The 17500-nt window shown below is 35.2% G+C and overlaps 3 protein-coding genes across 3 annotated transcripts in view; 1 reads left to right on the top strand and 2 right to left on the bottom strand.

Moving 5' to 3' along the window:
• Nucleotides 1-1191, top strand: part of LOC136853309 (uncharacterized) — a 23717-nt gene extending 22526 nt beyond the window's left edge. The window contains exon 13 of the mRNA XM_067128672.1: nucleotides 1001-1191. Within this exon, the coding sequence (XP_066984773.1) occupies nucleotides 1001-1191 (191 nt within the window). The remainder of the gene's footprint in view (nucleotides 1-1000) is intronic.
• Nucleotides 1192-1361: 170 nt separating this feature from the next.
• LOC136853308 (glutamate receptor ionotropic, kainate glr-3-like) lies at nucleotides 1362-11201 on the bottom strand. The gene is made up of 9 exons (XM_067128671.1): nucleotides 11056-11201; nucleotides 10590-10680; nucleotides 9890-10048; nucleotides 8955-9108; nucleotides 8333-8550; nucleotides 7041-7169; nucleotides 6528-6655; nucleotides 5601-5796; nucleotides 1362-1490 (listed from the first exon to the last, which is right to left on the bottom strand). The coding sequence occupies exons 1-9, from the start codon at nucleotides 11199-11201 to the stop codon at nucleotides 1362-1364; spliced, it is 1350 nt and encodes a 449-aa protein (XP_066984772.1).
• Nucleotides 11202-16744: 5543 nt separating this feature from the next.
• Nucleotides 16745-17500, bottom strand: part of LOC136853307 (glutamate receptor ionotropic, kainate glr-3-like) — a 9031-nt gene continuing 8275 nt past the window's right edge. The window contains exon 8 of the mRNA XM_067128670.1: nucleotides 16745-16870. Coding sequence (XP_066984771.1) covers nucleotides 16745-16870 — 126 coding nt within the window. The remainder of the gene's footprint in view (nucleotides 16871-17500) is intronic.

Here is a 17500-nt window from a genome sequence, read left to right as displayed (position 1 = left end):
ATTACCAGAAGGCTTTACCGACACCGAAGTTATATTTGTTTCAAATATTTTTAGTAGGTTATACAGAGTTCTAGTCATTCTATTCGACTAAACTCGGATTTCAATGGAATTGGGAATGTCACTGTTCATCTCAGTGACCTCAAAAACTATGGATTCGACACTAATCTCAGTCGTTTTTGACATTTTATTATACATCCCTTCCCACCCCCCCTTCCTATCAGGGCTGAACTTGGACTTAAAGGGCATCAGGAGGGTCACTATTCATCTCAGCGACCTCGAAAACTATGAATTAGACTTTAATATCTGTTGTTTTCAGTTATTTTTGCATGTCACCCCCTTCCCACCCCCATCCCCTTTGGTGCTGTTAGGAAGAGGAAGTCTCTTGAGTGGTGTTAAGACTAGGTCTCTCCTTTCCGATGTGTAGGGCCTCCAACGAAGGAGGCGGTGGTCTGCTGTCTTATCAATGTTTCCGATGTTAGGAATCATATCCTTTCTTAGCGTGGTTATGGATGGCGCCTTCTTGAGCGTGGCAGGAGATCCTCTTGGAAAATCTCATCATGGTCATACTGATGTAGGTGCCGAGGCATTCCCGGACAGGGCAAGTGTACTGTTAGACCACGTTGGTTCTCTTCAGAGGGTCCTGCACCGCTGAGACTGGGTTGTTTTTCCATGATCAGGCCACTGGTCTTTTTGCTTTTGTAATAAATTACCAGTTTAAACTTTTTTCCTGGGCCCGTAGCGGAGATGTTTCCTTCTATGATATTACAAAGGCGTGCTCTCCCTCTTTGTATTTCCTGTGAAACACTCCCTTGTAAAAGAGAGTGACATCTTCAAGGGTAGTAGGAAGAGGCTCCTGTTGACACTATTTATCAATGGTTCTACATGTGCATCTTGCGATGTCTCCTATGAACCAGGGAGAAAAGGTTAAACTGGTAATTTATTACAAAAGCAAAATGACTAGCGGCCTGGTCATGAAAAAAAACCAGGCCCTGCGGTGCAGGACCCCCTGAAGAGAACCAACATGGTCTACCAGTACAAATGCCCTGTCATGGAATGCCTCTGTTCCTACATCAGTATGACCGCAATGAGATTTTCCAAGAGGATCTCCTGCCATGGTCAGGAAGGTACCATCCATATCCATGCCAGGAACACCCACAATATCGGAATAACACGAAAGGATATAATTCCTAACATCGGAATTATCGATAAGGCAACAGACCACCGCCGCCTTCGTCTCCTGGAGGCCCTACACATCGGAAAGGAGAGACCTAATCTTAACACCACTCAACAGACTTCCCTCCTCCCAACAGTGGCGCACAGGGCTTGTCCGCTGGCACTCCTAGGCCAAACGAACAGACCAATCAGGTGATGCCCCCATCTGCTGGCAGTGACCTTCCCAATACTAAACGCCCATGTCTCCAAAGTCCGCATGCGAAGACCAGTGCGAGCACCCACCTCTGAGAGACGGCTTCGCCTAGGGGCTTAATCTCCTGAACCAGCAATGAAAAAATCAGCTCTCAGAACACGGAACACCCGGGACGCTATAAATACCGGCTAACTGACCCATTCCAACCACAAGAACAAGCCCATTCTTTTACCCTTCATTTGAGACCCCCTTCCAAAACCGATGATATTGTTTGAAACGTTGGTAATTCCACTACAACCTTAGATTGAGACAAAGATTCCCAGATTCAATTTGCGAGCCCCAGAATCTCTACAGCGACCACACGCCAATTTTAACTTTCGCTTATATGGAATAAAAATGAACCTTATTTCAAAAAAACAGTTTCCTCACCCAGACTATGAACATCGTCCATTTATTAGCAAATATCAGCCCTGATGAGAAGTAAATAATAGGAAGAATTGAAAAGACCATATATACAATCAGTTCCACTGATGTTGCCATTCTCTTTAACCAGACATGTTTGAAAGAGGGTCTCCTACCTTCATGTATTATTGTATTATCATTATTATTGTTATTATTATTATTATTATCCATACTCACTCCCCTCTCATAAAACAGGTGTGTGCCAGTTTTACAGAACCCGTGAGTCTTTTATACCTTACTCTATGGGAATGATATTTCAGAAGGGAAGTCCACTGGTTCCAGCAATTGACCACAGGTAAGAACATGGAACGACCTAAGGGTGCGTCCATACTACAGTAAAACATGTCAAAAATACATATCGTCAACTTATCGCATACAAATCACAAACATGTTGAATACAAGTCAGTGAATTACTGGCAGTTATAACCAGTGCTTCCTACGATCAACCATTTCCCCTAAGGTTCGTTCTCTACTGACGGTCGTTGACTTGTTTCCAACTTACCGGTGATATGTATGTCATAAGTTGCCTATGCGTTTTTATGACATGTTTTATGGCAGCGTACAGTAGTTACAATATTCTTCTCATTACATGTGTGGTATAAAAAGAAATTTTAATGTACTTTGAAGCTGAAAAAATATAAGAAGCAAAACATTTACTTTATTTTTTATTTAATGTACAGACCAACTGGTAAACCGACTATAATCAATTGCTTGATATTTTAGATGAAATCACTAGGCAAAAGAAAACAATGTTCTCTGCCATTCTTTAATTCCCAGACTCCAGGCAGTATTTCAATCAGGTCTATACGACTACTGGCTGAAGAAAAATGTTGCCAACTCCACGGCCTGTGAAAATATGCCCTCCACATACACCGTTACAGAACCTTTATCTTGGGAAAATTTATGGGTAAGTAGGAAGAATGAATCCCTCTTCTTCTTCTTCTTCTTCTTCTTCTTCTTCTTCTTCTTCTTCTTCTTCTTCTTCTTCTTCTTCTTCTTCTTATTATTATTATTATTATTATTATTATTATTATTATTATTATTATTATTATTATTATTATTATTATTATTATTATTATCTTCTCACTTATGCAATCTTGTGATTAACTTTACTCGTAATAACTATGACATTTAAGAAAAGTCATTATTAATATTTCCATTTAATATGTAAAATGTTTCTCACTTCCAATCTATAAAAACACAGAAAACGAAGACAACTTCTTTGATCCTGTTTGTATCCTGGGTTATGACATTGATCTGAGGCAACTGCAAACCCTAATTTACCCGTGTTGCCTTTGACGTTACAACATTCGTCTTATAGGTAAATTTGTTTTCTGTATAGGATAGCTAGGACAAAATCTTACATATAAGTTATAGAGTTAGAGACTGTAGAAAGCTTGTTCTTAGGAATTCAAAGTGTATTAAAACGAAAATGAACTCTTATTAATGGAAGTCTATCTGGTAGGCTTATTTTTCCCAATAGTATATTTTGCGCTGATGGGCTCCATTTATTTAATTTTTCTAGCACAGGACTTATATGAAAATAAACTATTAGGACATTTACATTACATATATATATATATATATATATATATATATATATATATATATATATATATATATATATATATATATATATATATATATACCATCATTATTGCAATACAATTGATTTATACTCTGATTTCCTTACAGGGTGTATTCGTTACATTGATTTGTGGAATAGCAGTTGCTGGGGTAATTTTTTGCATCGAGCTTTTATCAGTAAAAATACACTGAGCACAACACAACCGTAATCCTGAATAACATTTGAAAGGTGACGAATTTGCAACATTGATAATCATGTCAGTTTACAACGATTCTAGATCACTGTATCTTGAATTTTTAGCTGTAGGACTTAGCTGTAAATGATTGGTGGGAAGCCAATTTCATGAGTATTCTTGCATATCTCTATGTAATAAAATGCAATGTTTCCACTTTCTCACTTTAGCGTTTAAAGACGATAATCTTTTGGTAACGGACACCACGATTAGACTTGAAGTTACCCAATCCCGTGCTGGCGTGAAATCTTTGGTCCCGATATATAACCATGAGCATGCAGAAAGGAGGTGCCTTGGTTTAAGAAATATGAACCTTTCTTCAGAAATATGGTTCTCTTTTCAGACGTGTTATAAGCACAGATATAAGTATACTACTGTACAGACTCCTTCCGGTAGTACTATATGAGGTTAAGGAAAAGTTTATCTTCATAGTTTTTCAATAAGTACGTTGACTCTACAAACTTCCTTCCTGACAGTCAATATGTTTATGGGCAATTGTTACGTGCCTGTGGTGCTCTCTTTAGATCAAACAAGTTACTACGATGACAATCCTAACTGTAGATTTGTGTAGGGTTTATCACGATTTATTTTAACGCTTCCTGTGGCAAAACATAAAGGAAGACCTCTTCTTCTTTTGAAAAAGAAAATAAATAAAGTGACTCTTTTATTACTTAGTAAATGTCACTTTGTACCAATAGAAAAAGAGCTGTAGTACAAAAATTGCTCAGTAGAAATAAAATACTCTTCAAGAGACAGGAGAATAAAAACAAGGCAGTGTTCTCTCTTTATTCATATCTGGAGGGTAATTAACAGATAATAATTAGTTTTCATAAGATAATTACGCAGAACTCCCCAGAAGTTGATGCCAAAATGAATATTATTCACAAAATAACGAATGTGCGTAAAATAATTTTAACATAAATAATTGTGTATGAATAAAAAGTTGAATATTCATACAGGCTGAAGGTTTACAATATCCAGGCCATGATACGAGCCAGGTCGAAACCGTAGACGGTGAGTTTGTTTTAAGCTGCCGTCTGCTTCCTCTTGAAAATGTTCTCCAGAATCAAGACAATGAAACCAACAGCCGCACCTGTATAAATACCAGGAAATACATATTCTTTATGAAATGGTTCTTCTTCTCGTTTCATTTGAAGCAAATGAAATTGTAACCTTAAAGTTAGCACAAGATGGATTTGCAAAATTTGGTATTAGTATGTTGGCATAAATCCTTCCTCGTAGTATGGGTTAATTATCAACACGTTCACATCCTCATTACGAGTGTCTCCAGAGTCAGAACGACTAAAATAAGATAATATGAAGTTAATTCTCATTCTTTGTATTTTACAAAAGAAATAGACGCATCACCTACTCCCAGTCAGGTGACACTTATTTGCCACACTGAAATTGATTTGTGAGCATAATGGTGCATCCACACTACACTAAAACATGTCATAAATACACGTTGGTAACTCGTCGCACACAACTTACAAACAGGTTGAATACAAGTCAACGACTTATGGGTCGTTCTAACCACAGCATTTACCAGAGGTTCGTTCTCCATTTACGGTCGTTGACTGGTATTTAAAATGTTTGGGACATGTATACGTCGTGTTTGTGACATGCTTCATTTGTAGTACGGACGCATCCTAAGGAACGTCCAGTGAAGTACCAGCCTGATGATTTGTGAGTCCTTCTCTCAATTTTAGAAAGAGTTCGACTGAATCATTCCTCTTTCTCAAAAGAAGGCAAATTTCTTTCGTACAGGCTTTATTTATCTACTCTCAGTTTTCATGCTTCTTTTTTTAATTATTAATTTTGGAAAGAGTTCGACCGAATCATTCCTGTCTCGCACAAGAAGGCTAATCCATCCCATTTGGTGCAGGCACTGTTCTTTCCAGTTTTATCAATATAACAATACATTTATTCCAAAATATGAGATTCTAGGATACCCCAGAAACACGAGTCTTCTTCTTCTTCTTCTTACCTACAGAGATGAGAACGAAGGTCCCAGACAGATCCATGACTGAGAATGGCTTATGACTTTTCCCGGGTTCTTTGCCAGGTCTCACTAGGCAAGCAGTCGCGTTCTTGGTTTCCCCAAGGATACTGCGGCTCACCTCTCCTGATTCCTTTAGGAAATTTAACCTTTTAGGGGGGTCGGGGTTAAGAAAAAATCAGATAAGTAATCAGTTGTGGTCACTAAGGAGTAAATAAGCGAGACAAATATGTTAGGCAATAAAATGCAAATGCACCTTTCTTAAAGAATATGACTGGACAAAAGGCTGATATTCAACGAATATAAGTTGCCACCGACTAAGAACGAGAAAAACTGAATGTTATTACAAGCCACCTTCATCTTTAGAAAACCAGAGACCCTTTGGGGAGATGAATATGAATAAATAAGCTTATATGTTTAATGTGCATGGATATCATATCATACTTAAATGTCTTTTCATATATATATATATATATATATATATATATATATATATATATGCATGGATATCATATCATATATATAAACGTCTATATATATATATATATATATATATATATATATATATATATATATATATATATATATATATATATATATATATATATATATATATGTATATATATATGTATATATATATATATATATATATATATATATATATATATATATATATATATATATATATATATATATATATATATATATATATATATATATATATATATATATATATATATATATATATATATATATATATATATATATATATATATATATGTGTGTGTGTGTGTGTGTGTGTGTGTGTGTGTGTGTGTGTGTGTGTTTGTGCACATTTCATACAGTGACTCGGAACATATACAGTGTTAATAAACCTCACCATTTATTGAAGTGCTGGATGAGCTGGCTTCCTTTAGGAAAAGCCAGGGCAAACGGTGCTGATAGAATGTGGTTCTTCGCTATGTAATAGTCACACCTTGCGTGCTCGCTGTATTCTTCACTCATTAACTAGGAAAAACAAAAAAAAAAAAAATAAATAAATACACTATATTTAGTATATATAAGAGTTTAGAAATAAATTCTTATTTTCTAAAAATATAATATAAATAGGATATAGCAAAATTATAATATAAACCATTGAATAATATGATTGCACTTTTCAGTTCAGTGCAATGCGAAAATAAACAGACTGATGCTTCTTTGTTTACTGAAAGTAATTAGCAGGTGCTTATGTCGCAGTTTATATGGAGAGTGAAAACCTGACAAATTCATTACACTATTGTTTCATTTGTTTATGATTATGAAGTTTCTTTTCGTATTCAGCGTGTACTGTTATCACATCACAATCTATATGCATCCGTAAACGAACTATGAATTACAGGACATTCTCAACCTTTTTCATACTGGTGAGAGGAACGAGAACAGCGAATTTCCCCTTCTTGGCCCATTCTTTAACCGTGTAGAAATCCAACACATGGGTTCCTCCGTCGTTGATTGCCTTGTATAGTCCCGTCTTGGCTTTCTGAGAACAGGGGGAAGAGGAATCAGTCATTACCAACTTTATCTCTTCTGATTATATATGGAGAAGTGAGATATTTTGACTTCCAGCATCCATCCCTCTTAATAAAAACAAATAAAAAATCACCAGAAGTTTCTTCGGCGCAATCGATCTATCTTTCGGTGATCTCTGTATAATGCTGTATTTAACCACGGCCCTGTGGTGGCCTGTCCTATATAATTGCCAGATGCACGATTATGGGTAACTTTAACCTTAAATAAAATAATAACTACTGAGGCTAGAGGGCTGCAGTTTGGTATGTTTGATGATTGGAGGATGGATAATCAACATACCAATTTGCAGCCCTCTAACCTCCTCAATAGTTTTTAAGATCTGGGGGCGGACAGAAAAAAGTACGGACGGACAGACAAAACCAGCACAATAGTTTTCTTTTACAGAAACTAAAAAACTGAAAAGTTGTTATTTTCGTAAATGGAGCTGAACCTCTTTTGTTTGTTTGTGCACATGACTGAATAAGAAAATATAGCTCACCAATTTTTCGTTATTTTTGACACTCGGTTTATAACACTGCAATTTCTATTTCTCATGATTTTAAATTATTATACAGAGCTAGGTGTTCCCTATTTTGTAAGAATCAATTGTGTGGGTCTGTGATCTAAACACCATACAGAAATAAAAACATATTTTACTTATAATTTAAATGTCTATATAAGTCAGCAATTGAATAATTGCATTTCACCTTCATTATGGCGCTGAGTAATCCTGATGGGTTCCGGCTCTTGGTCTTGAAGACCTAAATTTCATAATAAATCAATTAATCAATAATTGCATTACTTCAGCCTTGTGGTGGCGTCTTCAATTATTTGAAGACATGAGAATAAAGAAATTTATTCTAATGTCCATGAATATCTTTTAAAAGTCCCTGATGAGTGAAATTGGAATATAAAATTTAGGCCAAATGCCAAGCGCTAGGACCTGTGAGGTCATTCAGTGCTGAATATAATGTTTCAACAATTTTTAGAAGAAGGTGGAAAGGAAGATAGAAGAAAGAGAATATGAACAGAGGTGTAGTAAGAAGGAATGAAAGGGGTTGCAGCTACAGTGAGCCACGTGAGGTACACTGACGGCACTTCCTCCCTACGGGGAAGTTCTTGATGATCACAAACCAGAAATGTATTGTGCAGGTAGGACCCCTGCTCAATGATCCAAGGGAACTTCCCGTAGGACAGCAAGTCCTCCAGGGAGTCCACTGGGATGGTGACTTTAGGCACAGCCAGCAGGGACGTCAGCACACCGCTGTAGGCAGCTTGGAGGATTAGTCCTGCCATCATCCATGTCAGTAAGTATGTGCGACCGACCGGATTCGCTGGTTCTGGACTGACAGCTGACGGCGAGTGAAAGATGTGTTTTATTGAGACTCAAAATCTATCTGGGATTCAATGATCACTTAACAAAATTCGAATTTATTAAATGATTTTTTAATTTATCAAATTTATTAATGCTATGGTACTGAGTCGTGTCTGAAATTAGCAATATTATAGACTCTAATGCTATAAAAATTCATTACAAATGATCTAAATCCGTATGGATGCATATTTTTCTCGGTCATGACAATAAACACAACTCCTTTCGCTAACTGATAAATGTTTATGGCTATTCAGCACAAAATAAGAAAAAAAAGTCTCTTACAAACTTAAAGTATAATCATGGTTCAGTTAAGACAGCTTATTAACCAATGAATATTTTATTAAAGACTTCTTAGGCACAATTCATTATCAGTAATCTTACTTTCTGACAGCATAACCTTTGCGATCCATGAAGGGCTTATGGCAGAATCTTCCTCATATTCAAGTCCATCTGCACTCAATTGTCTCATGATGATGTTAAGGAGAAATCCGATAACTATACTGATACATATTGCGACTGATAACCACATCCAGACCTGAAGTAAAATACACAAAAAGTCACGTAAGATCTAAAGTAAACGTTATTTTATTGAAATATTTCCGCGTGTACACTTTAGGAAATAAAAATTCGGTGTTGGTTGCAGTTATAACTGTATGACTTTGGATCATAGGTCATGAAATACAAGAATTTCTAGATATATCTACGGAGAATGAAAAGTTAATCTAATATAAATACATACACACACACGCACACAAACATACATACACGCACATGTGAATATTTATGTCTATAAACATATTTTTCTTTATATCTGTGTATATGTGTGTATATATGTATATATATACTCACACACGTATGTATGTATGTATGTATGTATGTATGTATATATATATATATATATATATATATATATATATATATATATATATTTATATATATATATATATATATATACTGTATATATATATATATATATATATATATATATATATATATATATATATATATATATATATATATATATATATATATATATATATATATATATATATATATATATATATATATATATATATATATATATATATATATATATATCTTGGTAAAGCTACAAACAATTTCCCAACACTAAAGAAAAGCAAAATGTGAAGTCTAAATAAAATTTTTAAGCACCCAACTTCTCTATTATACTTGGCTTTAAGAAACCTACCGACTACAAACAGCAACCGAATTACGTGAATTTACAAAAAGAAAGCCTTTTATAAGATTGCAAAGCATCGATGCTCTGAATAAAACGAAGACAAACAAAGACCCACCTGCCAAGCCAGAGGCTTTGTAATTCCAGCTAGGTCAGCCTCCGGGACTGGACGAGGCACCAGGATTCCATACTGATCGAAATGGATTGTCGTGGAGAAATCAGCTGCTTGATAACGGTCCCATGACATCACGAAGGGTCCTAGGGCAATGTCAACTTCCTTGTGGTTTACAAAAAAAAATAATATAATTATATACATATCTGTGTATATATAATTATATACATATCTATATGTGTATGTGTGTGTACACACACACACACACACACACACACACACACACACACACACACACATATATATATATATATATATATATATATATATATATATATATACATATATATTTTGTTTTGTATAAAAGTAGGTGTAAATTTTATACTCTCGCATCATCAATGGAATAAATAATGATACTAATATGTATAATTATACAGTATAAATATGCAGTATGCATATGTTTACGCTTTGCAAAATTTCTGACTTACAAAAATTTTTTTTTCTATGAAATTATATTTGAATTTTATGCTCCCGTATCATCGACTGAAAAAATAATAATACAAATATGAATGACTACACAATATGAACATACAGTAATCTTACACATACAATTACGCTTCGCAAAATTTAAGTTTGCTAAAACTTTATAAATCACTAAAACAGATTTAAAAAGAAGAAGATTAATCTTTTATGCAAATGACGGTACCTTCCTTTGACACATTCCGATCATTCCGGAGAAGGACCCATTTCCTAGTTCGCGACCCCACTCTCCGTCCAGAGGTTTTATCACTGTATAACTTTAATTGGAAAGATAAAAAATAATTATTTATTCATTACCTAAGACCTTATCTTGAAGCATGTCTTAAAATATTGGGGAATTCAGTGGTTTTCAAATTATCTACATATATGAAGAAGCCAATATTAACAGTTTCAAGGCTTATCTAAAATTTATCGTTTATACTTTCAGGATTTCATATTTTTACTGATTTAGGTCTCATTATAATGCAATCATTATAATAAAAAATAATACAGGGAATCACTGCTTGATGTAACTGGTGTTTTGGGTAATTTCAATGGTTAATCAGAACCTTATTTATAGATTAAGTACCAATAAGTTTTTCTCACAAAAGAATTCTGATGTCAAATCTTAATAAATGTAAATGAAACATTACGTGAAGTTCATGACAGAGGCGATGGTGTTCAAGAAGCCCACAGCGATGCCTGAGGAAGTCAGTGTCCCATTGGGTTCTTCTGTGATGCTCACCCAGGGACTCCAGACATCAGCACCCACCTTCAGATGACGGCCTCTGAGAGCCATTAGGCAAATAATTTCTGTTAGGAAGGAAGAAATAATATTTTCAGAAATAATTCAGTCAGGTACCTGAGGAAAGGACAAAAACAAAATGTTGTTCAGGACAGTGTCTTAGGTAAGGTTAGGATAGGTTAAAACATAATGGCTTCTTGTTACATTTTCAGGACACAATATCTTGGGTAAGGTTAGGTTAAAACATAATTGCGTCAGGACTCATTTCCAGGACATGGTACCTTGGGTAAGATAAGGTTAAGTTAGGTTATAATATAATGGTTTCAGGGCAATTTCAGGACATGGTACCTTAGGTAAGGTTAGGTAAGGTTAAAATGAAATGGTTTCAAGGCACATTTTCAGGACACAGTATCTTAGATAAGGATAGGCAAAGTTAAAAGGTAAGGCTATGTTAGTTTGAAACATAATGACCTCAGGGCACATTTTCAGGACATGGTACCTTAGGTAAGGTTAATTTAGGATAAATTGTAAAGTCAGGTTTGGTTAAAACATAATGGCTCCAGGACACATTTTCAAGACATGGTACCTCAGATAAGCTTTGGTCAGGTTAAAATGTAATGGGTTAAGGCCACATTTTCAAGACATAGTACCTTAGGTAAGGTTAGGTTATGCTGAAATGTAATGGCTTTAGGCGCGGTGCCCTAGGTAAGATTAGGTTATGTTGAAATGTAAAGTTAGGTTCTGTTAGGATGTAACTGCTTCAGGTCACATTTTAAGAACACGGTACCTTAGGTATGGTTAGGTTAGGTTAGGTAAAACATAATGGCTTCAGGGTACATTTTCAGGACTCGGTACCATAAGAAGGATTAAGTTAGGATAAAATATAAAGGCTTCAGGGTACTTTTTCAAGAAACATTACCTCAGACGAGGTTAGTTTAGTTTAAACCATTTTAATGTCTGAAAGTCATTGCATGTTTGGTTGGTTGGATACTAGGAAATTTTTAGTGCTTGCAAGTACCCAGCTAGACGTCGATAAAACCTTGGCAGTCTGGAAAACATCGAAAACATCAGAGTAAAGCCAACCTTCCATGTTCCACCGCAATGGCCGGTAAACTTTGATATCAGCATTCAGCTGTTCTTTATTGTTTTTCATACTGATTGATTCAAGTCCTTCAGGCCCGATGATCAGAAAATTTTAAATAGACATTTTGTCTCTGGTTGAATTAGAACATCAACGGGTATTTTGTGATGCACCGGTTCATTCATATATGCAGTTACTCAGCCCATTTAGTTACTGAGATACGTTCATGGCATTCGTTTTGAAATAAACTTCAAGTATTCAATAACTCATACTTTGTATTCATATATGTTTTTGTTTTCGCAACTTTGCACAGATTGTAAAATCCTATGATTGCTAATAATGCAACACCACGCAGACTTTAAAGTTAAATTGGTATTGCTCATATGATTTCTTGAACTTTAACAATTTCGTAATGCGCAGAAGAGTATCACTTAAGTCATTAGACTATTCCACTCTGCTCCTACAAAATCAAAGTAAGGATTGATTCATTGTTCCTCATTAGACCTTTAGTTAACGTTCGGAACACCCATATCCGGACCTTTTTCAACTGTCCATTAGATTGAATATCATGAAAATCTACAGGAATAAATGACATATTTTCCTAAAATATAATTTTAAATCGAGATGGGTATTTCCTGGAACTGAATACCTAGCAAATTTTAATGGGGACCTGTTACGGTTTTTTTTACAACAACAAATTCTCTAGTTATAGCAACTCCAGAGAGAGAGAGAGAGAGAGAGAGAGAGAGAGAGAGAGAGAGAGAGTAGATATATGCCCCCTACACTGAATATTTTTTTTTGTACGAATTTCTGTCATAACAGATGCAAATGTATATAAAAAAAACTTCCACTCGTATCTTCTAGAGCTACTTTATTTCAGCTTTCCCACAACTTCCACTATCGTAACAGTAACCGTTCACGTAAGTCGACTCATTCTGAAATGGATTAACGTAAGCAGTCCTGAGGCACTGCTGATAATGAGCGAAGCTGGCGGCCTCATTGAAGAAAACCGTCGACACGGACTGGGCTATCTTGCCCCTCGTTGCCGTCAGGGCGACTCGAGGTCGGTTGGGTCTTTGTTTGTCATAGATGCTGCCCTCGTGTTGCCATCTGTTTATCCACCTATAGACGGTGGTGACGCTGTAGCCGCTTCCCTCGGCTATGACCCGGATGGGGAGGCCGGTCTTCCACAGCTGTATCATACGAACTCTGTCTTGGATTTTCTTGAAGTTACAGTAACGACCGTCATTCATTTCTGGCCTGAGTGGGGATTCAGAAATCGAGTCTTTAGGGTAATGCAATATAAAAAAGTAATATAATTTTTTACTTATAAGAACCAAAAACTCACATATAAGGTATCACGGACACAATACTGCATTGTCTGAATGACGAAATTTGAATACGTTAATATACGTCCGGAAGGTAATCTGCTCTATTTGCAATTTGTGAAAATTACTTGTGGCCATTGGCAGGACGGCAAAACGTATAAATTCTATTTGGGGTTATTTGCAGCTCCATAAAAATATTTGCGTTTGCCTGCAGCTCTGTAAAAAAAAGTATTTGCAACTATTGTCCTTTGAAATACCATTTATGTCTTCCGCAACTTATGGTTCATTGATTCTTCCATGTAAATAAGAAACGATAAATTATCGCGACTGAAGTCTCAAAGCTGGTTCTCAACTCGATTTCTGGTGAAGGTTTCGACGTAAACGTCTTAGTTTTAAAGCCCATTTGAAATACTAATAGCCACTGAATCACCGTATCCCTGGCTTCGAGTTAATTCAATATATGACTTGTGCAATAATATTATACACTTATTTAAATGCTAAAACTGTATGCAGGCCTGTTGGTTGAATGATTAATTATTAGGTATAATTTATGACATTCCTGAAATGTTCTACTATTATTAATAAAAACATTGAATGCATTATTTAGAGAAGATCATTTCCCATTTCATGTCTCGAGTTAATCCCTCAATTTTGTTCTGTTCGTTATCGCATCTCCAGCCAGTACTTTGCAAAACAAACGTTTAACCTGAGGGTTCAATCGGGTCAATAATACAGAGACGCAATCACGCACATGTACACATAAACATACATTTACAAATACATGTATATATTTTTCCCTAAAATATACGTTTTCCTCTTGCCACAGGGTGATGGAGGATTCTATGTACGTTTTTCACCATTATTTTTCACATCATCTTCCCCGGAAAAGGGGTAATTATATTCAAGTTACTGCCTCTTCCAAAGGACTCTTCACGTCCTGATTGTAATTAATAGGACAATCTACAGCCATCCAGTCCTCACAAAGGATGCTGCAGAGTTTACAGTTATGAATTCACGAGGAGTCTTATAATGACAACGAAAACTTCTTGATAGGTCATTCTAACCTAATACTGGCATTGATCAAATCAACTGCTTTTAGCCTTTTAGAAAACCATTCCACCAACGGCAATTCTAGAAGGACACAATGATTTTGTAAATGGGCGTAAAAGAGTGAAGAAAATAATATAATTATTTTACCTCCCTCTGATTTACATCCCAATCATCGTACCCGTCGAGCTTAAACAAAAGAAATGTCATCATCGAATCTTAAGGTTTAAATAACAGCTGATGTTACATTAGAACTGTACCAAATTTCAGCGAAATTGTTTTGCTGGGCTCAAGTAGTCATTCATTTCTTTATCTAACTTCCGTCGAAAATAAAGTGGTAGGGAAAATAAAAATTTATGGGATTTTTTTTTTTTTTTTTTTGCCAGTCCATGTTATGGTTACAGGAACAACTTACTTCCACAATAATTTTCTGATCAGGTTCTTTTTAACAGGAATGAGATACCTGCACATTGAAAGATTTTCTTATTTGCCTGAACTAACAGACATAACCTCTAGGAATATAAAAATTATGTTAGCAGCACCTCTCAGTAAGTAATAACTTTTTTTTATTTCTGCTGGTTATGTGTAAATTAGTAAAAAGCATGTGTTAAAATATATGATTTTTTCAAGATTTTTTTGCCAGTAAAAAAGTGGATAGCGCATTCATGCTGCTGTACTTCTTCTGATCTTAATTTGAAAGGCCTGACCCGGAGAAAAAAACTTGGTAATGTTTTACCTTCTGAGAAATATAATATTTTATACTGAATCATGAACAAAATGGGTTGTATTTCCTTGCCGAAAGACACGAGAGTATTTATATCAAATGAAAACGCATTGTTCATTATTAGCCAGTTTCGTATTTCCACTGGATTGACAAAATTTTTTCATTATTATCAAATAGCATGAATGAAAACAGAACTATTTTAACTCTGCATTTATGAGGGCATCTCTTGATACAAGAACCATCTCGTGTATATAATTTCAAAGTGGCCTCTTTTTATCTTGGATATATGCCGTCGAGAAATAAAAAAAAATGCAGTAGTCCTAGTAGCTTTCAAATCCTGACGAACAGAGAGAGAGAGAGAGAGAGAGAGAGAGAGAGAGAGAGAGAGAGAGAGAGAGAGAGAGAGAGAGAGAAGCCAAAAGTATGGCAAATACTGTACATTGCCGTTGAACTAACCTACTGCTGTTCCAAGTGCTGAGACGATGGTGGGTCGGCAACGCGTCGTATCAGAAAGTGAGCCCATTTTAGCCAATACAACCTTTAAATATGGCGCAAGGTCCAACCCGAAGCTGGAAGAGTTGCCAGATACAAAAATCCTTTATTTGAGAACTATGGATCGTAAGGCTTAACCAGATAAAATTGTCAGTGCCAGAGCTAAAGAGGCCTAAGCACCAATAGCGGCTTGGTGCAATGATCAGTATCATAAATTCCCAATATATCAACAACTTGTATCAAAGTGAAATAAGTCTGAACTCAGTTGTCCCTTCACAAAGTAAGTTTCAATGCAGGCTTAGTAGAGGAGGAAAACAGAGTGCATAATTATCTACATTCAGAAGGTCACACCGATAGATCACTTTTTTCTTTTTTTTTCGATCGGCAAAGTTTTTTCTTCTGTTGGATTCAGTTGTCAGTTGTTCAGGATGGCGTATACTTATCTCTCTCTCTCTCTCTCTCTCTCTCTCTCTCTCTCTCTCTCTCTCTCTCTCAACTGAATAGAAAGTTTAGGAGAATGATTGGTGATGCTAACGATTTTTAGTTCGGTATTACGACTGTGATCACATTTGTCCGGTATATTTGCAAGTTGCTGAAGACGTTATATTTATTTACAATGGTTTGAATAAGATCTCTGCAGTCTAGACTACTTACTGTGTCCTATTTTGATTTCAGTGATAGATATTCTTAAGAATAATAGTTTCAGTTCTTATTCTAACTTACGTCATGGAAATAGATTAAGATATAGTTCAGTGCTGTGCATCTCTTAGAAAAAAAAATAATGTAAGGGAATCATGTGCAGGAGAAATTAGTACAATGATTTGCTTAGATATGGTTTATTTTTCTTAATAAAAAGTTACGTTTTTATTTCGCTTCTTCATCAATAATTAAGTCATCCAGTCAGAAAAGTAATCCAGCCATTTCTTTATCCGTAGCTTGAAGGTGATTCCTTAATATTCTCCACGAAGTGGATGAGCTTCATCGAGACGGCTTCCAGGAAAAACACAACAGAGCTGATGGCGTAACCACACAACAGGATCACGAACATCCCCTGAAAAAGTGTTCAAGAAGAAGAGATATTCTGAGCTGTTCTGCAACTAGAACCGGATTTGCCACTCAGATTAGTAACTCCATTACAGGTAATTTTGAGTATCGTACTTTATGCAGTTAAATATTGTATTTTATTCATATTACTAACCCCAAGATCAGGCACAGAAAGCGACGACTTGACTGTAATCTTCGTTGGTGGATTCTTGCAGCCTTTAGCAAGAGGCACTGCTTTCTCAAGCCAGTAGTTGTATAGTCCTCTTTCGACAATGCCGCGAAGGCTGGAAGAAGGTTTTCGAATGCTAGTTATTTATATATCCATTTTAATTGCTATTTTATTTATTCATTTAGTCACTTATCTGTTTTCTTGACTTGCTTATTCATTTCACTTCACTATCTAGCTATTCCGTTATATATACTGTATATATATATATATATATATATATATATATATATATATATATATATATATATATATATATATATATATATATATATATATATATATATATATATATATATATATATATATATATATACGTACGTCACATTATCTATTCGGTAATGTGACCTACATGTGATTATATATATATATATATATATATATATATATATATATATATATATATATATA

This window comes from Macrobrachium rosenbergii, chromosome 27, assembly GCF_040412425.1.
Source record: "Macrobrachium rosenbergii isolate ZJJX-2024 chromosome 27, ASM4041242v1, whole genome shotgun sequence".
Taxonomy (NCBI): Eukaryota; Metazoa; Arthropoda; class Malacostraca; order Decapoda; family Palaemonidae; genus Macrobrachium; species Macrobrachium rosenbergii.
The sequence above is the reverse complement of the archived record's forward strand: the minus strand, read 5'-3'. Positions and strand labels throughout refer to the sequence as shown.

Coding starts and splice junctions, on each gene's coding strand:
- LOC136853308 (XM_067128671.1), bottom strand. CDS start 11,201: ATGGCTCTCAGAGGCCGTCATCTGAAGGTGGGTGCTGATGTCTGGAGT. Junction 9,109..9,889: donor CAAAGCCTCTGGCTTGGCAG/GTGGGTCTTTGT, acceptor ATTTTACTTCAG/GTCTGGATGTGGTTATCAGT. Junction 8,551..8,954: donor AAAGGTTATGCTGTCAGAAA/GTAAGATTACTG, acceptor ACTCGCCGTCAG/CTGTCAGTCCAGAACCAGCG.